This window comes from Pristiophorus japonicus, chromosome 4, assembly GCF_044704955.1.
Source record: "Pristiophorus japonicus isolate sPriJap1 chromosome 4, sPriJap1.hap1, whole genome shotgun sequence".
NCBI lineage: Eukaryota > Metazoa > Chordata > Chondrichthyes > Pristiophoridae > Pristiophorus > Pristiophorus japonicus.
Window position 1 is genome coordinate 13,648,517 of NC_091980.1, and position 25,890 is coordinate 13,674,406.

Below are 25,890 nucleotides of genomic sequence, written 5' to 3' on the forward strand. Positions count from 1 at the left end.
GTGCCATGGGATCTTTCACGTCCACCTTGAGAGCAGACGGGGCCTCGGTTTAATGTCTCATCTGAAAGACGGCACCTGACACTGCAGTGCTGAGGGAGCACTGCACTGCACTGAGAGTGTCAGCCTAGATTTGTGATGCTCAAGTACCTGGATTGTTACTTGAACACACAACCTCTGACTTAGAGTCGAAAGTGCTACCCACTGAGCCACGGCTGAGTGGGTAGCATGCTCTCGTTTACACTTTAGACTGTCCCACACTTTGTGTCTTCCCTCACCAGTTTTTCTGCCGGATTACGGGGTGGACATAGGCAGAAAGCAGCTTGCTGATGTGGCGTTTCCATTGGGGGAAACTGAAATACAAACAAAATGGGTGAAATGCAGCCTCCGCTGTTTCTCTCTCCATTTGGACTCTTTGACTGCTTGGCATACGGCTCACCTATTTAGACCCCACGTCCAGCATTCAGAGTTCGGTGGAGGGGGCTCTTGAGGAAGGTTTGTGCAAGTGCTCTTCGGGATGGCCACAGACTGGTCCCAGTGAAATTAAAAATTCTCCCTCGGTTAACAGGCAACTTGCCAGCCACTTCTTTCTTGTTCTGCAGCAGCCCCACCAAGGTCTGTCACAGCAACATCTATCTAGCTACCGGGAACGGTAGCATAGTGGTTATGTTACTGGGTTAGTAATCCAGAGATGTGGACGAATGATTCGGAGACATGAGTTCAAATCCTGCCATGGCAGCTGGGGAATTTAAATTTAGTTAACTAAAATGAATCTGGATTAAAAAGCTAGTATCAGTAATGGTGACCATGAAACTACCGGATTGTCGTAAAAACCCATTTGCTTCGTTAGTGTCCTTTAGGAAAGGAAATCTGCCGTCCTTACCTGGATTGAGCTATATGTGATTGACTCTGAAATGACCCAGCAAGCCATTCAGTTGTACCAAACCACGACAAAGAACAGCGGTTCAAGAAGGCAGCTCACCACCACCTTCTCAAGGGCAACAAGGGATGGGCAATAAATAACGGCCTTTCATGCAACACCCACATCCCATGAACAAAGAAATAAAAATCTGCTGCCAGATTACTTGGTGGAGGCTGTGGTACACGCCTTTCATGTGTAAATGATTTGGGGTCCAGAACCATGGGTTGGGGTCAGGTGGGTATCTTGGGAACAAATGAAAGCCCCATCTTGCTGAAGATACACCCCAATCAAGGGGTGGGAGTAGGAGAAGAGGAGGAACACTTGGATAGAGCGCAAGATGTGGCACCATCCTGAAATTAAGGTGGGTTCAATTCCCACTTGAGCACATAAGCCAGGCTGACACTTCAATGCAGTACAGAGGGAGTGCCTCACTATCGGCGGTGTGTCTTTTGGATGAGATGTTAAACCGAGAACCCATCTGCCCTCTCAAGTAGGCCTAAAAGATTCCCATGGCACTAGTTTGAAGAGCAGGGGAGCTCTCACCGGTATCCCAGCTAATATTTATTCCTCAACTAACATCACTAAAACAGATGATCTGGTCGTTATGCTGTTTGTGGGACCTTGCTGTGCGCAAATCAGCTGCCGCGTTTCCTACATTACAACACTTCACATGTACTCCACTGGCTGTAAAGGGCTTTGGAACACCCCGAGATCGTGAAAGGTGTGATATAAATGCAAGACTTTCTTTCAGTTAGTGTATTTTATGGACACCATCTCTGGTGTTATCAAAAACACAAAATCATCCCATTACTTGAAGCTTTGTACATCATAAAACCACCAAAGCTTACAAAGAGAAGCAAAAACAGAGCCAATAGAACTTCACCCCGGAATAAAAGAAAGACTTGGATTTATATAGCGCCTTTCACGACTACCAGACGTCTCAAAGCGCTTTACAGCCAATGAAGTAGCTTTGGAGTGTAGTCACTGTTGTAAGAGGTTTGGAAAGAGGTGACATGATAGGTCCAAGTCAGCATGGATTTGTGAAAGGGAAATCATGCTTGACAAATCTTCTGGAATTTTTTGAGGATGTTTTCAGTAGAGTGGACAAGGGAGAACCAGTTGATGTGGTGTATTTGGACTTTCAGAAGGATTTCGACAAGGTCCCACACAAGAGATTAATGTGCAAAGTTAAAGCACATGGGATTGGGGGTAGTGTGCTGACGTGGATTGAGAACTGGTTGGCAGACAGGAAGCAAAGAGTAGGAGTAAATGGGTACTTGTCAGAATGGCAGGCAGTGACTAGTGGGGTTCCGCAAGGTTCTATGCTGGGGCCCCAGCTGTTTACATTGTACATTAATGATTTCGACAAGGGGATTAAATGTAGTATCTCCAAATTTGCGGATGACACTAAGTTGGGTGGCAGTGTGAGCTGCGAGGAGGATGCTATGAGGCTGCAGAGTAACTTGGATAGGTTAGGTGAGTGGGCAAACACATGGCAGATTAAGTATAATGTGGATAAATGTGAGGTTATCCACTTTGGTGATAAAAACAGAGACACAGACTATTATTTGAAAGGTGACAGATTAGGAAAAGGGGAGGTGCAACGAGACCTGGGTGTCATGGTACATCAGTCATCGAAGATTGGCATGCAGGTACAGCAGGCAGCTAAGAAAGCAAATGGCATGTTGGCCTTCATAAGAACATAAGAATTAGGAACAGGAGGCGGCCACCTAGACCCTCGAGCCTGCTCCGCCATTCAATAAGATCATGGCTGATCTGGCCGTGGACTCAGCTCCACTCACCCGCCCGCTCCCCATAACCCTTAATTCTCTTATTGGTTAAAAATCTGTATCTGTGATTTGAATCCGTATAGGGTACTGGTAAGGCCGCACCTGGAGTACTGCGTGCAGTTTTGGTCACCTTACTTAAGGAAAGATATACTGGAGTGGGTACAGAGATGATTCACTAGGCTGATTCCGGAGATGAGGGGGTTACCTTATGATGATAGACTGAGTAGACTGGGTCTTTACTCGTTGGAGTTCAGAAGGATGAGGGGTGATCTTATAGAAACATTTAAAATAATGAAAAGGGATAGACGAGATAGAGGCAGAGAGGTTGTTTCCACTGGTCGGGGAGACTCGAACTAGGGGGCACAGCCTCAAAATACGGGGGAGCCAATTTAAAACAGAGTTGAGAAAGAATTTCTTCTCCCAGAGGGTTGTGAATCTGTGGAATTCTCTGCCCAAGGAAGCAGTTGAGGCTAGCTCATTGAATGTATTCAAGTCACAGATAGATATTTAACCAATAAGGGGAGCGGGCAGGTAAGTGGAGCTGAGTCCACGGCCAGATCAGCCACGATCTTATTGAATGGCGGAGCAGGCTCGAGGAGCTAGATGGCCTACTCCTGTTCCTAATTCTTATGTTCTTATGAATACATTCAATGAGCTCGCCTCAATTGCTTCCTTGGGCAAAGAATTCCACAGATTCACAACCCGCTGGGAGAAGAAATTCCTTCTCAACTCGGTTTTAAATTGGCTCCCCCGTATTTTGAGGCTGTGCCCCCTAGTTCTAGTCTCCCTGACCAGTGGAAACAACCTTTCTGCCTCGATCTTGTCTATCCCTTTCATTATTTTGAATGTTTCTATAAGATCACCCCTCATCCTTCTGAACTCCAACGAGTAAAGACCCCAGTCTACTCAATCTATCATCATAAGGTAACCCCCTCATCTCCGGAATCAGCCTAGTGAATTGTCTCTGTATCCTCTCCGAGGCTAGTATATCCTGCCTTAAGTAAGTTGACCAAAACTGCACACAGTACTCCAGGTACGGCCTCACCAATACCCTGTACAGTTGCAGCAGGACCTCCCTGCTTTTGTACTCCATCCCTCTCGCAATGAAGGCCAACACTCCATTCGCCTTCCTGATTACCTGCTGCACCTGCAAACTAACTTTTTGGGATTCATGCACAAGGACCCCCAGGTCCCTCTGCACCGCAGCATGTTGTAATTTCTCCCCATTCATAGTGAGGGGATTTGAGTACAGGGGTAGGGAGGTATTACTGCAGTTGTACAGGGCCTTGGTGAGGCCACACCTGGAGTATTGTGTACAGTTTTGGTCTCCTAACTTGAGGAAGGACATTCTTGCTATTGAAGGAGTGCAGCGAAGGTTCACCAGACTGATTCCCGGGATGGCGGGACTGACCTATCAAGAAAGACTGGATCAACTGGGCTTGTATTCACTGGAGTTCAGAAGAATGAGAGGGGATCTCATAGAAACGTTTAAAATTCTGACGGGTTTAGACAGGTTAGATGCAGGAAGAATGTTCCCAATGTTGGGGAAGTCCAGAATCAGGGGTCACAGTCTAAGGGTAAGGGGTAAGCCATTTAGGACCGAGATGAGGAGAAACTTCTTCACCCCGAGAGTGGTGAACCTGTGCAATTCTCTACCACAGAAAGTTATTGAGGCCAATTCACTAAATATATTCAAAAAGGAGTTAGATGTCGTCCTTACTACTGGGGGGGATCAAGGGGTATGCCGAGAAAGTAGGAATGGGGTACTGAAGTTGCATGTTCAGCCATGAACTCATTGAATGGCAGTGCAGGCTCGAAGGGCCGAATGGCCTACTCCTGCACCTATTTTCTATGTTTCTATGTAATGTAGGAAATGTGGCAGCCGGTATGCGCTTGGCAATGTCCCACAAACAGCAATGTCGTAACGACCAGATAATTGGTTATAGAAATGCTGGTTGAGGTCAAATATTAGCCAGCAGAGAATTCCCCCGTTTTTCTTCAAAATAGTGCCATGAATGTTTTGAGTGGGAAAACCGAGCCTTGGTTCAATATCTCATCTGAAAGACAGCACAGCAATGTGATAACAAAAATACAGATTATGTGGTTTTATGTTGATTGAAGGATAAATACTGGCCAGGGCACTGGGGTCAACTCTCCTGCTCTTTGAAATAGTGTCATGGGATCTTTTACGTCCACCTGAGAGAGCAGATGGCTCGGTTTAATGGCTCGCCCAAAAGACGGCACCTCCGACAGTGCAGAATTCCCTCAGCACTGCACTGGAGTGTCAGCCTGGATTTTAGTGGAGTGGGACTTGAACCCACTACTCAGAAGCTAGTGTGCTACCCACTGAGCCACAGCTGACACTTAGCAGCGTATCATGGAAAATGATCCATTCTGTAAGCATCCAATATCACCAATTTTACCATTTTCTATCAAGTACAACATATGCAGCAGTAGGCTTGCAGCTTGCCAACCAATATATCTATCTCAGCGCAACAATCACCTTTGAACAGAACCTAAATTTAAATAGTAAGTGTTATCTCACAACTTCACAACATAAGAAATAGGAGCAAGAGTCGGCCAAATGGCCCCTCGAGCCTGCTCCGCCATTTAATATCATGGCTGATCTGATCCTGGGCTCAGCTCCACTTCCCTGCCTGCTCCCCACAGCCCTACACACTCCCTTATCGCTCAAAAATCTGTCGATCTCCACACAAAATATATTCAATGACCCAGCCTCCACAGCTCTCGGGTAGAGAATTCCACAGATTCACGATCCTCAGAGAAGAAATTCCTCCTCATCTCACTTCTAAATGGGCGACCCCTTATTCTGAAACTATGCCACCTAGTTCTAGATTCCCCCACGAGGGGAAACATCCTCTCTGCATCTACCTTATTGAGCCCCCTCAGTATCTTATATGTTTCAATAAGATCACCTCTCATTCTTCTAAACAAGCTATCAATCTGTAGATTTTAAGGGCCTCCATTTTGTTCCCCTGCAAGGAGTTAATTCTTTTTTTAAACTTTAAAAGGAAAATATTCTCTTCGACGCAATGATGAATTAACATATCTTGCTAAGCTGCAAGTATTAGAATGCCTGCAGGGATAATTAGCATTCTGAGGATGGGGATTGTACAGATGCAGCTTTCCAGAAAGCCTATGGCTGTGGATGTCACTTGACATGACAGCTATGTAATTGAAAAGAAAAGGCAGCTATGTCATGTATCAGAAAATGTGAATGTTGTAACTCGTCTACAAAACAAAAAAAACTCCCAATCATTCCAAAATACTGTACACTTCTAGAATTTTTTTTGGAACCATCCCTCCCTAAACATTAAAAGAATAAAGATCGCTATTTATACAAGAATACCACGGAAGGTTGGGGAGTAAAATACAGAGACATCCTCCTCAGGGTAAAACAGCCAATTATTTCAACAAAAGGGCTAACTTTTGGAGTTAAAATCCTATTAGTTCCAGATGGTAGACTGCCTTTCAATAATGCCTCCACTTAAGGTCAAAGAACAGCAATTCTACTGATGTCAAGTTGTTGAATGTTGAAGATGCACTATTAATGAGAATATTTTCATTTTGACCCGATTTAAAAATTCTCATCCTTGTTTTCAAATCCCTCCTTGGCCTTGCCCCCCCTCCCTATCTCTCTAATCTCCTCCAACCCCCCCCCCCCCTCCCTATCTCTCTAATCTCCTCCAGCCCCCCCCCCCCCCCCCCCCCCGAGATGTCTGCGCTCCTCTAATTCTGCCCTCTTGAGCATCCCTGATTATAATTGCTAACCATTGGTGGCCGTGCCTTCTTGTGTTGCCAAGGCCCCAAGCTCTGGAACTCCCTGCCTAAGCCTCGCCGACTCTCTACCTCTCTTTCCTCCTTCAAAACCTCCCTCTTTGACCAAGCTTTTGGTCACTTGCCCTAATTTCTCCTTATGCGCTCGGTGTCAATTTTTAAAATCTCATAATACTCCCTTGAAGCGCCTTGGGGCGTTTCACTACGTTAAAGATGTTATACTAGTACAAGTTGTTGTTGATGACGAATCCTATGACTACTTTTAAATGCAGTTGATTCAAAAGGTTTTGCATGATGCAACACTGAGCCATACAGATCAGGATGATCTCAGATTTGGGCTATATGTGATTCCAGTCCCACAACGTGGCTGACTCTTGACTGCCTTTTGAAATGGCCAAGGAAGCCGTTTCGTTATATCAGAACAATTCTGTTCAGCTGAGGTAGATATATTGATTGCCAAGTTCCACCCTCACTGCTATATTTTAGGAAATACTTGTCAGAAAATGGCAGTATTAACTTGTCAAGCGGTTCAATAAAAAGGCCTACCACCACCTTCTCAGGGTAACTAGGAATGGGTAATAAATGCTGGCCAGCATAAAAAGAAAACTGGTCTGTGATCAGTTTTTGTTGATTGCAACCAAAATGGTGCTGGGGACACACAATTGGCTTTGGTGTACCCAGCATAAGCAGGAACGTTTTACCATGTTCAAAGGCGCTATATAAATGCAAGTTGTTGCTGGTGTTGTTGAAAGGGGGTTTATAAAAAGGTCAGAGACTTTGAACCTATGGCCACTATTCACCAACCACAAGGGTCAGCAACGGCAAACCACAGTTATGGCTGCCCTTAGCCACTATGGATGGACACCAGCCAAGGACAGGGTGAGGCTCACACATGGAAAAGGTATCAGAGGGTAGGCAGCAGACATGGAATTGTATTTCCAGTTGAGTTGTCACTTTGATAAGAGGATGGGTAAGGGCAGAAAACTGGAAGTGGTCAGGAAAATGCACAAGTAAAACTGTATGACAATCAAATGTGCAGATAGTGACACTGCTTTCCACAGATGTCTATTAGGAACCAATAGAATCCTACAAATACCTGGACTATATTGGTTAATGTTCAGGTTGAAGTCAGTACAAATCCACATTTAACATTTTTTTATTTATTCATTCATGGGATGTGGGCCCCGCTGGCAAGGCCAGCATTTATTGCCCATCCCTAATTGCCCTTGAGAAGGTGGTGGGAAGCCGCCGCCTTAACCCGCTGCAGTAAGTGTGGTGACTTTTTGTAGAGGTTTGATACAACTGAGTGGCTTACGAAGCCAGTTCGGAGGGCAGTTAATAGCCAACTACATTACAGTGGGTCTGGAGTCACATATAGGCCAGACCGAGCATGAATAGCAGGTTTCACAAATACAAAAAGCTAATATGCAGGTACAGCAAGTAATCAGGAAGGCAAATGGAATGTTGGCCTTTATTGCAAGGGGGATAGAGTATAAAAGCAGAGAAGTCCTGCTACAACTGTACAGGGTATTGGTGAAGCCACACCTGGAGCACTGCGTACAGTTTTGGTCTCCGTATTTAAGGAAGGATACACTTGCATTGGAGAGTGTTCAGAAGGTTCACAAGGTAATTCCGGAAATGAGGGGGTTGACTTATGAAGATAGATTGAGCCTATACTCATTGGAGTGCAGAAAAATGAGAGGTGATCTTATCGAAACATGTAAGATAATGAGGGGGCTTGATAAGATGGATGCAGGGGGGATATTTCCATTCATAGGAGGAACTAAAACTAGGTAACATAGTCTCAGAATAAGGGGTATATTTAAGGTGGAGATCGACAGATTTTTGAGCAATAAGGGAATAAAGGGTTATGGGGAGTGGGCGGGGAAGTGGAGCTGAGTCCATGTTCAGATCAGCTGAATGGCAGAGCAGGCTCGAGGAACCAGGTGGCCTACTCCTGCTTCTTATGTTATGTTTCCTTCCCTAAAGGACATTAGTGAGCCAGATGGGTTTTTAATGACAATCCAATAGCTTCACAATCCATTGCAGATATTAGCATTTTATTCCAGACATTTTTTTTATTTAATTAACTGAATTTCAATACACAAACTGTCATGGTGGGATTTTACCTCGCATCTCCAGATTATTAGCCCAGTAACAACCATACTCAAATAAGTGCATGCCTTAAGAGTTCTGCAAATGTTTTTTCTCCATATGATTTCTGAAATTTTGCAGCAAATTCAAAGTTCTGATGTCAATTAAGTCATCACAGCTCGCACTCAAACTTACAAAAACAGAATGTCGAAAATAGATCCAAAATTGCCTCAGCAAAACAACTGCAGCCAAATATTTGATCCAAAAATATCAAGTTGCAGCAAATTCTTCCTTAGAAGTTTCAAATCAACCAAAGTGTAGCAGGCGCATGGGAACACCACCACCTTCAAGCTCCCCTCCAAGTCATACACCATCCTGACTTGGAAATATAACGCCGTTCCTTAATCGTCACTGGGTCAAAATCCTGGAACACCCTCCCTAACAGCACTGTGAGAGTATCTTCATCACACAGGCTGCAGCGGTTCAAGAAAGCAATTGGGGATGGGCAATAAATGCTGGCTTTGCCAGCGCTGCCCACATCCAATGAATGAATAAAAAAAATATTGCAGATGACCAGTTTTATCTTTAGGTTTCTTAAACTAAATGCAAAGTTATTTACATATTGGGGCTATGATTAAGAAGTTTGCAGATGACACTAAAATAGGTTGTGTGGTTGATAATGATAATGAATCAAGCTGCGATTGCAGGAAGATATCAATCAACTGGTCAGGTGGGTGGAACAGTGGCAAATGGAATTCAATCTGGATAATTGTGAGGCAATGCATGTGGGGATGTCTAACAAGGCAAGGGAATACACATTAAATGGTATGACATTGACAAATGTAGAGGAACAAAAGGACTTTGGCATAGAGGTCCACAGATCCTTGAAGGTCGCAGGTCAGGTAGATAAGGTGGCTAAGAAGGCATATCGAATATTTGCCTTTATTAATCGAGGCATGGACTACAAGAGCAAGGAGGTTATGCGTGAACTGTATAAAACACTGGTTAGGCCGCAGCTGGAGTACTGTGTGCAGTTCTGGTCACCACATTACAAGAAAGATGTGATTGCACTGGAAAGGGTGCAGAGGAGATTACAAGAATGTTGCCAGGACTGGAGAATTTTGGCTATGAGGAAATATTGAAGATGTTGAGTCTGTTCCCTTTGGAACAGAGGAGGCTAAGGGGAGACCTAACTGAGGTGTATAAAATTATGAGGGGCCTGAATAGAGAGGATAGGAAGGACCTGTTTCCCTCGGCAGAGGGGTCAACAACCAGGGGGCATAGATTTTAAATAATTGGAGGGAGGTTTAGAGGTGATATGAAAATTTCTTTACGCAGAGGGTGGTGGGCGTTTGCAACTCACTGCCTAAAAGGGTGGTAGCGGCAGAAAGCCTCAACACATTTAAAAATTCCTGGATGTGCACTTAAATTGCCATAACCAACAGGGCTATGGACTTTCCATGCAGAATCATAGAAATTTACAGCACGCAAGGAGGCCCTATTGGCCCATCATGTCTGCGCCGACCGACCAAGAGCTATCCAGCCTAATCTCCCTTTCCATCTCTTGGTTCATAGCCTTGCAGGTTACAGCACCTAAAGTGCATATCCCAGTACTTTTTAAAATGGCAGAGGATTTTGGCCTCAACCACCCTTTCAGTCAGTGAGTTCCAGACCCCACCACCCTCTGGGTGAAAACATTTCTCAATCACTTTTTTTTTTAAACTGATGTATATTTAAATTCTGTGACTGTTAATCGCCCAACTTATGGACTGAATTTTTACCAGCATTCTGTGCCGTTTTTGTAGCTTATGCTTTTTTTTGGAGCAGACTAAAATCTGCAAGTTTCACCCAAGTTTCTGCGCCAACCGAAACTATTTGCGTCTGATTTTTTGAGTTCCCTATTTTTTGATGTTACTGGGGGTGGAACCTGTCGGGTGCGCCATTTTTGGCCATTTAAGTGAGTTTGGCCAAGTTGGATTTTTTCAAAAACGGCCAAGGTGCACCGTTATGAAAAACAAGGAAAGACAATCTGCGCAGAGAAGAGAAAATCGGCGCAGAGAAGACGCCATTATTTTAGCAGGGCTAAAGACACGGCACGGGGGGGGGGGGGGGGGGAGGCGAGGAGCCTTTCGGCTCGGGATAGGAGCAGGCTATGTTTCACTTTCCAGCCTCAGCCCTTCAGTGCGTCCCTCGTTAACCTAGCAACCTCAGCTTTTGGTGCAGACCTTAAGCTCCACCCACAGAGCTTAAGGACAATCTGCGCCGCTCCAAATTCAAGTTTATTCCAGCGGAACTTGGAACATGTGTTTTGGATTAAAAAATCGGATGTACCTCTACAACTGCGCCAAAAATCGGCCATGTGGAAAATTGGCCCCAATAATCACATGCAGTCACTGTAAACTGATGATTCAGATTCTAGATACTTTATTGGTAGATAAATGTAACAAACGTTGCCGATTGGATTTCAATATAGATAAGTGAGTGGTGGTGCACTTTGGTAGGAAGAATAAGGAGGCCACATACTGCTTGGATAAGTACCGCTGAAGGTTAATAAGGCCATTAAAAAAAAGCAAAGAAAGCACTGGGATTCATTTCTGGAGGGATAGAACTGAAAAGCAGAGAATTTATGTTAAACCTGTATCGAACCTTGGTTTGACCACACTTGGGAATACTGTGAACAGTTCTGGTCTCCATATTATAAAGAGGTTATCAAGGTACAGGAGAAGGTGCAAGAAATATTTACTCGAATGATACCAGGACTAAGAAGTTATACCCATCAGGGAAGATTGAACAGGCTGGGGCTCTCGTCTCTAGAAAGACTGAGGCGTGACCTGACAGAAGTCTTTAAGATTATGAAAGGGCTTGATAGGGTAGATGTAGAGAAGATGTTTCCACTGGTTTTCCCCAAGGTTCAGTTTTGGGTCCATTCCGCTTTTCAATTTTTATAAACGACCTAGACTCGGATGTAGGGAGCAGCATTATAAAGTTTGCAGATGATATGAAAATTGGAAAAGCAGCAGATAGTGAGGATGATAGTTAATAGGCTTCAGGATGGCAGAAATGGGTAGAAGCAAGGCAGGTAGAGTTCAATGTGGAGAAGTTGTGAAATGATGCACTTTGGGGGGACTAATATGAAAAGACAATACACTATAATTGGCAAGATTTTGAAAAGTGTAGATGAGCAGAGCGACCTTGGTGTCCATATACACAAATCCTTAAAAAGGTACATAGCAAGCTGATCAGGTGGTTAAAAAGTATATGGGTTATTTGGGTTTATAAATAGAGGAATAGAATAGAAAAGCAAAGAGATCATGCCAGAGCTTTATAAATCACTGGTTAGGCCTCAGCTGGAATACTGTGGACAATTCTGGGCACCTCTCTTCAGGAAAGATGTGAAGGCCTCAGAAACGGGAGAGAGGACGTTTACCAGGATGTTACCAGGGATGAGGGACTTCAGTTATGAGGAGCGTTGGAAAAGTTAGGACTGTTCTCCTTGGAACAGAGAAGGTTAAGAGGCGACCTAATAGAGGTTTCCAAAATGATAAGGTGTTTTTATAGAGTAGATGGCGAAAAACAATTCCCTCTGGCGAGCGTGTCAATAACTAGAGGTCATAGGTTCAAAAATCATAGGTGGCAAAAGATCTAGACAAGAGACGAGGAGAAAGTTTTTCCACTCAGAGTTGTCGAGGTCTGGAATGCGCGACCTGAAAAGCTGGAGGAAGCTGATTCCACAAAGCATTTTAAAAGGGAGTTGGACAGGTACTTGAGGATGAGGAAATGACAGGATTATGGACAAAAAGCAGGGGGGGTTGGGGGGACTAAGCATGACTGCTCTTTCAAAGGGCCAGCACAGGCACAACAGGCTGAATGGCCTCCTTCTGTGTATAAGTTTCTATGATTCTATGACATGTGAGCAAGACCAGAACTAGAGGCCATCAATACAAGATAGTCACTAATAAATCCAACAGGGAGTTCAGGAGAATCTTCTTTAGCCTAGCGAGTGGTTAGAATGTGGAATTCGCTACCACAAGAAACAGTTGAGGCGAATAGCATAGATCCATGTAAGGTGAAGCTAGATAAACACATGAGGGGGAAAGGAATAGAAGGATATATTGATGGGGTTAAACGAAGAAGGGTGGGAGGACGTTCGTGTGGAGCATAAACACAGCATGGACCTGTTGGGCCAAATGGCCTGTTTCTGTGCTGTAAATACTATATAACACTATGAAAGCTGAAAACAACATTTAGGTGGTGAAGAGTTAAACTTCCTGGTGACGGTTAATGTGAGCATTCAGAACAGCTGACCTTCAATCGCCTTGCAACAGGATGCTCATTTATTGATTAACATCCTGAGCTCTGAAAGGATTTCACAGCTGAAACTGTAAATGTATATTACATTTCAGGGCACAGTGCCCGTAAATTATCCGATTAAAATATCCCAAGGACTGGTCATATCAGTGACCCTGAAAAAGGCTGTTTCTCCAAATGCAGCTGTTTTCCATCATACGTTTGTTAAAACCCTCAGTTCATTACAGTAACGGCAAAAGCAAAATATGAGAACACAAAGGACGATTATTCATCGTCCACACTCAGAGAACTACATAAATAGAATATAGTCCTTAAGGAGTTAAATGAAAGCTCAGCAGATTATTTCAAGATGGATAATCTGGGAACGTTCTAAATCATCTAGGATTTTTTATAAAGATCTAAATATTAAAATCGGTTATCCAACAGCGACGGCATTAACAGAAACATTTTGCTCCTATTTTCTTTTCAAAGATTATTCAGTAACAAGTATGTGGCCCCCTTGTACATTTTTACTGCCACATCCCTCTGAAACTATGGTATGGCCCGCTGAGCCACTGGGGGAGGGAAGGGGAGGGTGTGTGTGTGTGTGGGGGGGGTGGGTGACTTTTGCAGAATTCTAACCTCAGCAATCTTCCATTCTGCAATCCAGATGATGTGCAATCAATGGAAAATTTCAACTGCTTCATAGATTCCTATTTAAATACTCTTAATTTATTATGTGCTGCCTGCTTTAAATCATTTCAGTGGCAGACTGTTTTCTTCACTGCTGGAAAGCATTGCTGGCTGCGAATACAGCATGTTAAAAATGCATTTTAACTGCCGACATTATATGTAACCGGTAGATTTAGATGTTTGCAGGTAACCGCCATCTTAAACTGCATACGGCAGTCAAGACAAAAGAAAAATCCCATTTTATGTGTCATCATACAAATGAGACCTGACAGCACAATGGGATATCTTTCATGGGAGTGGCAGGAAGATGGTTTTAAAGCCATGGTTAATCTGGGGAGGGGAGGGGGGAGAGGGAGAAGTCAGTGAGAGAGATGTGTGTGAATAGAAGTGGGCCACCTCCTGGCGATAAAGATGGTGCAGGAAATATCACCGACTGAGCTGCTGCCTCACTACGCTGAAAAGCTTGTGACATCTCGTGGGAAAGGAACAGAACCAAGAAAAGCCATTACAAAAAAATATATATAAGGGCCACAAACACAGTCCAGGGGGCCTTAAAGACAAATCCCTGCAAATTTAATATATTTTGTGGGGGTCCACAAATCTAAACCAACATGTTTGGTATAGTGTTCGTTTGCTGTTAACTTATATCACTCCAAAATAAACAGAGAGAACGGAACCTTCACTTTACTGCTGCGACGTCACCTAAAGGGTCACATCCCAATATATAAAAGAAACTGGTTCAGCAGCACTGTATTCAATCATGCACACTCGTGCTGCCATCCTCAGGAACAAACTACGTCTTTCAAAAGATATCAAAACAGCATTATATAAAATTGATAAATTATATGAAAAAAATAGATTTGAAGAAAAGCTTTTTTTTTAAAAAAAATGCTGGTTTCCATATTTTGCAGCTCAAAAGGTAAACTTTTTAATTACGGAAAAAAAGTCTGGGTTTGCAATTAAACATTCCCTTTAAGCCTCGCAGCGCAGCCAGCTCACCGGTTTTTAAATGCAAAAACCATGTACGTGTGGATTTTTGAAGGACCCCTGCAGCCCCCTGCCCCCCCAAAAAATTGAAGGAACATTGTTTCCAATGAGACCAGCCAGCCACAAATTTAAGTAGCAAACAATCCCTATATTTGTGACACAGCATTTATAATAATGATTTAATACATTTCTGTTGATATTTGTGTAAAAAAAATATAAATGTTTCTGTATTTGCCTCCCCCCTTTAAAGCTATTGTTTGTGCTCGCGTTTGATCTGTGCAGCCTTGTCAGCATTATAAAGTGCCGCAGTCTCTATATATCTCTTTCCCTGACCTTAACTCTTGCTCCACCCCCCTTTTCCAAGGTGTTTTTTGCTGACGCGGGTGGATTTTTACTTCCTTCACAGCTTCGACTGCAACCTGCGTCAGATATTTAGCACTCAGCAGCACAATCTGTGCAACGGTGATAATCACAGCTTGCTTAATCTTACTGCTTTCCTGTGTCAGATTCAGTGGTATGGAGAATGAAAAAAAAAACCCAGCCAAATTAAACAGTGTGAGACACCAAATGTACTCATCCTGCCTCCGCCTTAAACCTGTATCCTAAACAGAATGTGCTAAATACAGCAAATGAACAAAGGGGATGGCTAAAGGCAGTGTCCTTGACTGTGAATACTTCTTGTTTAGATGTATACTGTGTTGTTTTTGTGCAGGAGATTAAAGGATTTAAAAAAGGACAAGCGAGGGGTGGGGGGAGAAAGAGAGAGAAGAGAATCAGAACATTTTCTTCTCCCGATCTGCAGCTGGTGACGGCACTGAACACTCCCACCCAGTTCAAGGATGGTGTCAATCAGTATTAATGCAGTACACCACCCCTCCCCTCCCCTCCCCTCACTTCTTAAACCCCAGTGTAAGCTCAGCGCCATCTGGTGTAATAACTCAACATTTCAATTTCCTACAATCTATGATCATAAATCTAACCAGCAAACAATCCCAATATTTCTTCCTGCTCAAAATAAGCAACTGCTTTGTCACACAGCTTCTATAATAATGTTTCTGTTAATTCTTTTTCAAAACAATTTTTCTGTATTGTTCCCACAATTTTTTTAAGCTATTTTTGTGCTCATCAAGCTGAATGATGCTACTGTACTACAAACAGCAAGTGCTGGAAAAACGCAGCAGTAATGTTCTCTCTCATTTTTTTTCCCCTACGCGGTCCCCTTAAAATTGCTGTGTGGTATCTTTTCCAGTGGCAAGAGCTGGTGAGCGGCCTGCGCGAGACATCCCGATCGGGGGAACATTGCGCAGCAGGGCTATCAGAATCTCAAGTGGGAGGTTAATATTCTGAATGGGAGCTTTCATCAGATCTCCAAAGGTTGACCCATCTTTTTCTATTTTCAGATGCTGACAGACTTGCTGTCTAAATTCAGCATTTTTTGTGTCAAATTTTATTTTTTTGTCTTACAACACTGCTGTGAAGCGCCTTGGGACGTTTTACTACGTTAACGGCGCTATATAAATAAAAGTTGTTGTTGCTGCACTGCAGATCCTCAATTATTACTGAGACTATAATGACGGAGGGTACTGCTGGTGAATTGAACACTTTGTCTTAGGTATCCAGTGTTGATATTAACTATCCCCAAGCCAGGTACAAAATGCAAAGCGTCACCGGTCAAGATAACTCATGTTTTCTACACTAACAACAGGCAGCACTTGTCTCTATAATCTGACAAATAATATTCTTATGGTTTCTTGGTACCTTGGAATCCTATGCCTACGTAACTCTTAGGCACTGACGCAAAACAGTTACCGTGCAGCATCAGCCTATGTAACGTGAGTTTCCATGTCCACTCGCTTGCGCGTTTTGGCTGCCGCTCAGGACGCCAGCCCTTCATTTCTAGTTCCCCTTCTTACCCCTCCTAGGCCCTTCTCGCCTCTAGTCATGCCTCCTTTCATTTCTCCCCTCTCGGGTACTTTGCAACCCCCCCCGCTCCCAACAAATTTCTACCCAACCCTTCAGCACTCCTTGACTTTCCGACTCACCTGCTGCCATCCCAGGCTGAATTCCTTCTCAGACAGTTTGCCTCCGTGCCTCTCTTAGCATCCTCCGAAGAGCCCTTCGAGGCACTCGTCGCTGCCTCCTTACGGCCAACAATCCCAACTGCCCCACCCTACTCTCTCACCAATCTTCTCGCCCAGCGTGCTCCCTGGGAGATGGGGGGGCTAATCTTGTCCATCTCCTTCAAGTTCCACTCACCGCTTCCAATACTGACCTCGTGGGCTCTGCCAGTGGATCAGCTATCACTGTCCCTCTCCGCAGCTCCCTCCAGAATGTCCATTCACTTGTGAACAAGGCCCTTGCCGTCCATGCGTTTATTGCAGATGGTTGCATAGACATCATAGGCTTGGCGGAAACTTGCCTGATGACATCTTCCCCCTTAATCAAGCCTCCCAGCCTGGCTACACCTTCCACCACTTGCTCCGTCCAAACCACCCTGGTGGCAGTTTGGCCTTCTTTACCAAATGACACCTTAGTCTGTCCCACCCCGCCATCCTCCCTTCAGCATCTCATCTTGTTCTACCCCTCTCATCTCTCCTTTAAATTCCTTGTTCCCAACCGCCCGCCCAAGTATCACTAAGATAGCTTCACTGCTTTCCTCCCCCATCCTCTGTGCTGAGCGGCTTCTCATCCTCGGTGATTTTAACATCCATCTCAACTCATCATGCTCTCTCTAAGTTCAGTGACCTCCTACCCTCCCTTAATCTCTTCCTCCATATAAACTCCCCAACCTAAATTCACGGCCTCCCCAACCCAAATTCACGGCCTCCCCCTCGACCGTGCCAGTTTCCATGACCTCTCTACTCCCATTGTATCAATCGCAGATAAGGCCAGTTTTGACCACTTCCTCGTATCCCTCTCCACCCACATCCCCTTTCCCACTCCCAACCCTTCTTCCTTCTATATCCTCCGCTGGAAAGATGCTATATAAATGCAAGTTGTTGTCGGTAATTTTGGTGACTTTGCAACTAAACTAAATCTAGAATTAAAATCTGATTGCAGCAAAAATCTAAAAGGAAGGCAAAACATGGGAAAATTTCCTACCTGCATTCATGTCGATGATTGCATTCTTTTTCTGTTTCTCCAGTCTCTCCTTCTCCGCTTTCTCTTTGGCAAGTTTGGCTCTTTTGATTTTCTCTTCGGCTTCTTTCCGTTTCTTGTTCTCCGCTACCGATTGCTGAGGAAGATACGAGAGCATTTTAAAGAAACACTTGCATTTCTATATCAACTTTCATGGCCTCAGGGCATCCCAAAGTACTTTACAGCCAACAAAGTACTTTTGAAGTGTAGTCACTATTGTAATGTAGAAAACATGGCAGACAATCTGCGCACAGCAAGTGCCCACAAACAGCAACGTGCTAATGACCAGAAAGTCTGTTTTAGTGGTGTTAGTTGAGGGATAAATATTGGCCAGGACACCGGGGATAACTCCTCTGTTCTTCTTCGAAATAGTGCCATGGGATCTTTTATGTCTATCCGAGAGGGCAGACGGGGCCTCGGTTTAACGTCTCATCTGAAAGACGACACCTCCGGCACTGCACTGTAGTGTCAGCCTAGATTTTTGCTCAAGTCTCTGGAGTGGGATTTGAACCCACAACCTTTTGATTCGGACACAAGTGTGCTACTACTGAGCCACAGCTGACACTGTGAATATGTCACACCGACACAAAGTCCCAGGTTCAAATATCAGTGAATACAACACAAATTATTTAAGCTTTTGTGGTTTGAGTCGTCTAGGAGTTGACTGCATCACAACAGTTGCAGGTTGACCATAATTTTGTATATCGTAAATTTCAAATCTCGAGAGCTCCCCTGGATGAATCAGTGTCTAAATACATTGCACAGTATGAGCCAGACGAACCGGAGGATCCTAGATTTGATTCCTGGTCTGCGCTGAATTGAGGCTGATCTCAGCCAGGCAACACTTGGGATGGTACAGGTGGATTCAGCCCTTCTAGGTTAGGGAGAGGAAATCAGAGTTCCCATTCCTCATCATGATCCAGTGCTTATTGCTTGACATAGCGCAAGTATCTGAAGCTCTGTTGTGATGCCCTCCGCATTTCAACAGCCTCCTAACTCACTGCCAGGTTCACATGTTAAGGTGGGCTAACTGAGTAAGGTACTGGAGAAGGATTGTCTGGTATATAAAGAAAAGACTTGCATTTAAATAGTGCCTTTCACGACCACCGGACTTCTCAAAGCATTTTTCAGACAATGAAGTATTTTTGAAGTGTAGTCACTGTTGTAATGCAGGAAACGTGGCAGCCAATTTGCGCACAGCAAGCTCCCACAAAGAGCAATGAGATAATGAACAGATAATCTGTTTTTGTGATGTTGAATAAGGGATACCTGGGATAACTCCTCTGCTCTTCAAAATAATGCCATGGGAGAGCAGACAGGGCCTCAGTTTGTCTCATCCGAAAGACGGCACCTCCGACAGTGCACCGCTCCCTCAGTGCTGCACTGCAGTGCCAGCTTAGATTCAGCATAGACCAAGAATCAAACCTAGGATCCTCTGGGCTATGTGACTCAGTTCGTACTGTGCAATGTAATGGTGTAACACTGTACCAGGAAGTGTCTGCAGCCACTGGGCGTTCAGATAGGCTGCAAGGCTCTATCTGTGTTTATGGGAGTCACAACTTCACTCCAGTTTGAAGACCCAGAAGCCGGTCGAGGCTGCCGTGGGAAGCAGATCTATTCTCCCAATAAGCGGCAGAACCAGAGTGCCTCTGAAGAGGAGGAGAACCAAAATGGCAGATTTCCATTAGACCTGCAAAATGGAAGCTTTCCTTTTTGAAAAAAAATAAATGAAAGGCAAGAGATATTTTTAGCATTGTAATTTTTCACAAAGACTTTGGGGAGTGCATTGAACAGAAAGTACTCCCTGCAGACACTCTTTCCCATTAAACGAGCATCAGAGGGATGTGACTTGAATTTAAAACCCAACAGGCAAGGCGAGGGATACGTAGCAGCAATTGATTTGTCACTCTGATCTGCTCGGAGAACGGGTAGTTGCAGACTCAGAGGCTTTTTATGCAAACCGTGCTACTCCAATATCAAATGATGCTACAGTTGGCAAGTGTAGAAGTTCAAAGTATTTGCTGCATGGTTTATTTTTTGGGTTAACTTAAGAGTTTGAAATGGATGGAGTTTCCAAACCAAGCTATTCAGAAATGCACAGATCGCATTTGCCAGATATGGTGTGCAATCTCTCAGGGACAGATGCCATTTACTTAAGCCCAGACAGCACAGGTTAAGGGAACCCCATCTTTGTACAGGGTACTGCTGGAGATTAATAGGGCAGCTGTAAGCTTCCTGTTGCTTGTCCGGCCAGGGCTGCTGTGTGTTATGTTTTTAGGGTTATCTGGACTTGATAGGGAAAAATAACAGGCTCCATATGCCAGCCGTGGCTCAGTGTGTAGCACCTCACATCAGTCAGAAAGTTGAGAGTTCAAGTCCCACTCCAGAGACTGGAGCACAAAAATCTAGGTTGACACTCCCAGTGCAGTACTGAGGGAGTACTGCACTGTCGGCGGTGCCATCTTTCACATGAGACGTTAAACTGAGGGCCCCATCTGTTCTCTCAGGTGGATGTAAAAGATTTCATGGCACTGTTGTGAAGAGGAGCAGGGGAGTTATCTCCCGTAGCCAGGCCAATAATTATCCCTCAATCGACATCAACTAAAAAAAAATGATCTGGTCATTATCACATTTCTGTTTGTGGGAGCTTGCTTTGTGCATATTGGCTGTCTCAGTTCCTACATTGCAACAGTGACTACAATTCAAAAGTACTTAATTGGCTGTAAAGTGCTTTGGGATGTCCTGAAGCCGTGAAAGGCGCTATATAAATGCAACTCTTTCTTTCGATTAGTGAGCCAGTGTGTCTTGTCAATCATCAACACTGCTCTGGACTACTATACACACATCAGATTACTGGGTCTGCCACAGAGGGCAAACTTGGTTGTGAACCGCCACCAAATGTGCCATTCTGGAGCCACCTTAAACCCCAAACACCCCAGTTACTTGTCCTGTTTCCCCATAACCTAAGCGGTATGGTCACTATTTGGTTGTAAAAACCATTGGCCACTATGTACCAGGAACTTTTCAACAAAAGCTATGTGAAGAACATAATTCCCCATAAAATGAAAGAGTGGACTTCCACTATCCTCCTGACTAAAGCATCGACACACACCAGGCTCCATTGAATGGCAGTTCCATCCATTGGCGGTGTGGAGCTTCAGTAACAGCTGCTTACCCCGTGCAACCCAATCGTGAGTAGCACTGAGCCCTGGATAAATGAAGCAAGCATTCTCATGCCCAACCTCCTGATAATGCCTTCCAGCTGCAGTTGCCTCAATCTTAGAACTTCATCACCAGCTAGACAAAGGACATGTGCCTCCAACAGGTCAGATCATGATGTACAAGCCACTTAGCACCAGTGCCGTGCATCAGTGTTACATATCGTTAACCAAATATGCAGTTCTTCATGTGAAAGGCTTTGTCAAAGAAGCATGCCCTCATGAAGCACACTCCCCCTCCAGGGCATTCAGTGGCAGGTCAGTGTAGTCCAGAGCCCTTCCTCCCTCCATCCATTTCTTCTTTTTGTCACAAATCCACTTCCCAGCTTGGTCCTAGATCTCACTCATGGACCATAGAACCATGGAAATTTACAGCACAGAAGGAGAACCATTTCGGCCCATCGTGTCTGCGCCGGCCGACCAAGAGCTATCCAGCTTAATCCCACTTTCCAGCTCTTGGTCCGTAGCCCTGTAGGTTACGGCACTTTAAGTGCACATCCACGTATCTTTTAAATGTGAGGAGGGTTCCTGCCACTACAACCCTTTCTGGCAGTGAGTTCCACACCCCCACCAACCTCTGGGTGAAGAAATTCCCCTCTTATCTCCTCTAAACTTCCCCCCAATTACTTTAAATCTATGCCCCCTGGTTGTTGACCCTCTATCAAGGGAAACAGCTCCTTCCTATCCACTCTATACAGACTCCTCAATCAGGTCTCCTCTTAACCACCGTTGCTCCAAAGAAAACAGACCCAGCATCTCCAATCTTTCCTCATAGTCAACATTCTCCAGTCCAGGCAACATTCCAGATGAAGTCCCTTTGCTGCATGCCTAACAATTCCGACATGAGAGAGGAACTGGAAGTGTCATTTTTGCCACATGCTTAACTTATATTGGGACCTTGCTGTCATTAAAACAAGATGGAAAATATCAAGGTGTCCTTCACCTCTTTGCAGAACTTTCCCAATGGAAAGTGTCCAGGCTGAAGATGGAAGCCTCCAGGTTGGGATAGATTATAAGACGATGCCCTGTACCAAATCACACGGATGTCTATGTCGCTATCATATCGCTTTATCTCTAGGCAATTAAGGACTTACCGAAAACATATTCTTGAAGTTAAAAAGATCACCAAAGAACTCCTCAACAGATGTTTTCTTGGTATCAAAGACAAAGTATTTTCCAAGATCTTCAAACTCCTCCTCCATGGTTTTATGCATCCCCGATAACTTATCAAACTGCTCCCTTGCAACCTGTACAAAACTGTGCCAAGGCTTCAATTAAGGAAAGATTATCTTGATGTATAATGTGGAACACATATTACTCATTTCTCTAACTTCACAGGCCAGTGTTTTATTTTTTACTGACACAGGACATTTAACTCAGACAATTTCATTTAGTTATCAGTGATGGCAAATTGTATTGTAAAAGTGAGCAATATTGTCATGAGCATGCTGATTTAAAAAAACCTGCTAACTCAGTGAATGACCAAAGCTCGATTAACTTCAACAATTTTTTCTGATTTTCCTGTTAGATGTGCATGTATTCCCACATGCCTGACTGTGAATGTCTTAAAGTACAGAAAAACATAATAGGAGCAGGAGTAGGCCATTCAGCCCTTCGAGTCTGCTCTGCCATTCCATAAGATCATGGTTGATCTTCTACCTCAACTCCACCTTCCTGCACTATCCCCATATCCCTTGGTTCCCTTAGGAACCAAATATCTATCAAAGTGTACAGATCGTTACATCTCTCCCATTATATTAATATCTATTTTCAGGGAATTAAACCCACGAGCTACCTCTGAAAAAGTGGCCATCATACTTAGTAAAGGAAAACTAGTCCTGGAAATCTGAAATACAAACAGATAATGTTGGACACACAATGCAGGTCAGCTAGCATCTTGCAAAGATTATTTTGAGGTTTGTCTGTGCTAAGTGCAATTGGAAAATCTAGTCTCTCAATAATTCTATGTTCAATATGATTTTCTGTACTTTTTGACCCACTAGTACATTAATTCTGTTGCTGCCTACTAATCAAAACCTTCTCTCCAATGATAGTGTAATCTATTCAAAGGAAAAGTGCTATCAGAAATTAGTATGGGCATCTCCAGGAGTGTGTCAATTTTATCAAACGGTTCTCTACACGCAACATTTTGAAAACTACAGTTGTAGATTACAGCCCCAATCCAGGTAATTACAGGCCAGTTAGTTTAACATCTGTGGCGTGGAAAACTTTGGAGTCTTTAATGAAACATAAAATGACCAACTATCTAGATGAAGATAAAATAATTAGAAGCAGCCATAACGGATATCAGAGATGATGATTACCCTGGACAAACCCGATAGAATTCTTTAAGGAGAATAGAAATGGTGGATGGAGGAAATAGAGTAGGCAATACAGTAGGCATGGGTGCATGAACTTTCAGAAAGTCTTTGACAGTGCACTGCACAGGAGACTATTGGAGATAATTAATAGGTATGGAAATACAGGGAGAGTAGCAAATTTGGTTAGAACTGATTAGGAGAGAGCAAACAGAGTAGGACTTCTGGGCAATTTCTTGGGAGTGATTGGAGATGGGTTGCTATGTCCCACAGGGTTCTGTTCTGCTACCACTTCTGTTCACCATGCACATCAATGATTTGGACAGGTTGGGCTAAATGCCCTGTTTCCCTGTTGCCATTTCTATGTAACACTATATAAAGTACCTTTATCTTTGAACGTAGATTTTCAGGCAGCTTAAGAAGTATGATAGTGCGCTGTTGTCCCACTTTTAGACTGGAATAACAAGCTCAGTAGGTGCGCCGAGCTCCATTTGTGTATACACAGTCCCGAGCACAGCAAAAATGCAAGACCGACTTTCCCTGCATTTACACAACTAATCATTTGTCCCGACAACAAGAATGACAGACACACAATGCGGTCGGGATAAGGAAGCTGATCTTCTTGGCTATGTAGTGCAGTTGTGCAGGATAGACTGGGACCCCCTTTGCTGGTTGCACGTGTACAATGTAAAAAATATATAAACTTTTATGTGATAGAATAAATACTCAGGTAAACTTTAAACATAAGAAATAGGAGCAGGAGCAGGCTATTTGGCCCATCGCACCTGCTCCGCCATTCAATAAGATCATGGCTGATCTGATCATGGACTCAGCTCCACTTCCCTGCCCGCTCCTATAACCCTTTACTCCCTATCGCTCAAAAATCTGTCTATCTCTGCCTTAAATATATTCACTGACCCAGCCTCCACAGCTCTCTGGGGCAAAGAATTCTATAGATTTACAACCCTCTAGTATGCAGTTACAGCATGTGATCAGGAAGGCAAATGGAATCTTGGCCTTTACTGCAAAGGGGATGGAGTATAAAAGCATGGAAGTCTTGCTATAGTTAGACAGGGTATTGGTGAGGCCACATCTAGAATACTGCATACAGTTTTGGTTTCCATATTTAAGAAAGGATATACTTGCTTTGGAAGCAGTTCAGAGAAGGTTCACTAGGTTGATATTGGGGATGAGGGGGTTGGCTTAGGAGGAAATGTTGAGCAGTTTCCACCTCTACTCATTGGAATTCAGAAAAATGGGAGGTGATCTTAGCGAAACGTATAAGATTTTGAGGGGGCTTGACAAGGTGGATGCAGAGAGGATGTTTCCACTGATAGGGGAGACAAGAACTAGGGGACATAATCTTCGGATAAGGGGCTGCCCATTCAATACTGAGATGAGGTGGAATTTCTTCTTTGAGGGTTGTAAATCTGTGGAATGTGCTGCCTCAGAGAGCTGTGGAAGCTGGGTCATTGAATAAATTTAAGACAGAGAGAGACAATTTCTTAACCGATAAGGAAATAAGGGGTTATGAGGAGCGGGCAGGGAAGTGAACCTGAGTCCATGATCGGATCAGCCATGATCGTATTAAATGGCGGAGCAGGCTCGAGGGGCCATATGGCCTACTCCTGCTCCTATTTCTTATGTTCTTATGTCGTCAGAAGAAATTCCTCCTCATCTCAGTTTTAAATGGGCGGCCCCTTATTCGGAGACTAAGCCCCCTTGTTCTAGTTTCCCGAGTGGAAATAACCTTTCTGCATCCACCTTGTCGAGCCCCTCATTATCTTGTATATTTCGATAAGATCACCTCTCATTCTTCTGAACTCCAATGTGTATAGGCCCAACCTACTCAACCTATCTTCATAAGCCATTTGCATCAATGGAAACTAGCCCTTTTCTGCAAGGGGGTGACACGTGGCTAAATAAAATAGTGTTGCCTGCCCTATTTTCTGCAGCTTGATTGTGGGCCAGTTCTGTCGGAGAGTCCCACTTGTAACTTTTGGTTTTATCTGCTTACTGTGCATGTTTCCAGCATTTTCATTTAACATTCAAATTCCCAGTGTTCATGGCTTTTCTTTAAGAAATAATGTAACCGTACGAACAAAGACAAAGTCACCAAGCTGACTGACCCAGATATTGTAATACTGCAGCGTTCGCATTATTTATATTTAGCTGTACTGAGTGAAAGCAAACATGAGGAGCAGATTGACATAACTCTCACCTCCTTGTGACATTTTGATCTATCCTCTTACTCCACTGTTAACACCTCCACCCTCAATCCCTTTGGTCTCCACTTAACACCTCATTTCCAGTATTCTCTAACTTTCTAAGGCTTTGGAACCGACTACCCTGCCCAGCTCTCTTACAGTTTCTTGCTAAAGTGCCCTCCTGTCCAGCACATCACCTGCAATGACTTCCCTTCCCATACCTGCACAGATACCCTCGATATGCTCCACAGTTCCATTCTCAGGCCGCTCCTCTTTCTAACATGCTTGCGTTTGCCCCATGGAGACACAAGCAAGCTTGCAGTCAGTGTCTGTCAGTGCACCGACAACACACAGCTTTACCTCTCCAAATCAGCCCCAATCCTATGACTGTTGCAATGACTGTCTGATGCAAGCCATGGATGGAGCCTGAAACTCTTAAAC

At 44.0% G+C, this 25,890-nt stretch overlaps 1 protein-coding gene across 1 annotated transcript in view; it reads right to left on the bottom strand.

The window, feature by feature from the left end:
- LOC139262844 (protein diaphanous homolog 1-like) overlaps window positions 1-25,890 on the bottom strand; it is a 460,427-nt gene that overhangs the window by 66,486 nt on the left and 368,051 nt on the right. The window contains exons 24-25 of the mRNA XM_070878024.1: window positions 22,019-22,182; window positions 17,671-17,803 (exon numbers count right to left, since the gene is read on the bottom strand). Of these exons, the coding sequence (XP_070734125.1) occupies window positions 17,671-17,803; window positions 22,019-22,182 (297 nt within the window). The remainder of the gene's footprint in view (window positions 1-17,670; window positions 17,804-22,018; window positions 22,183-25,890) is intronic.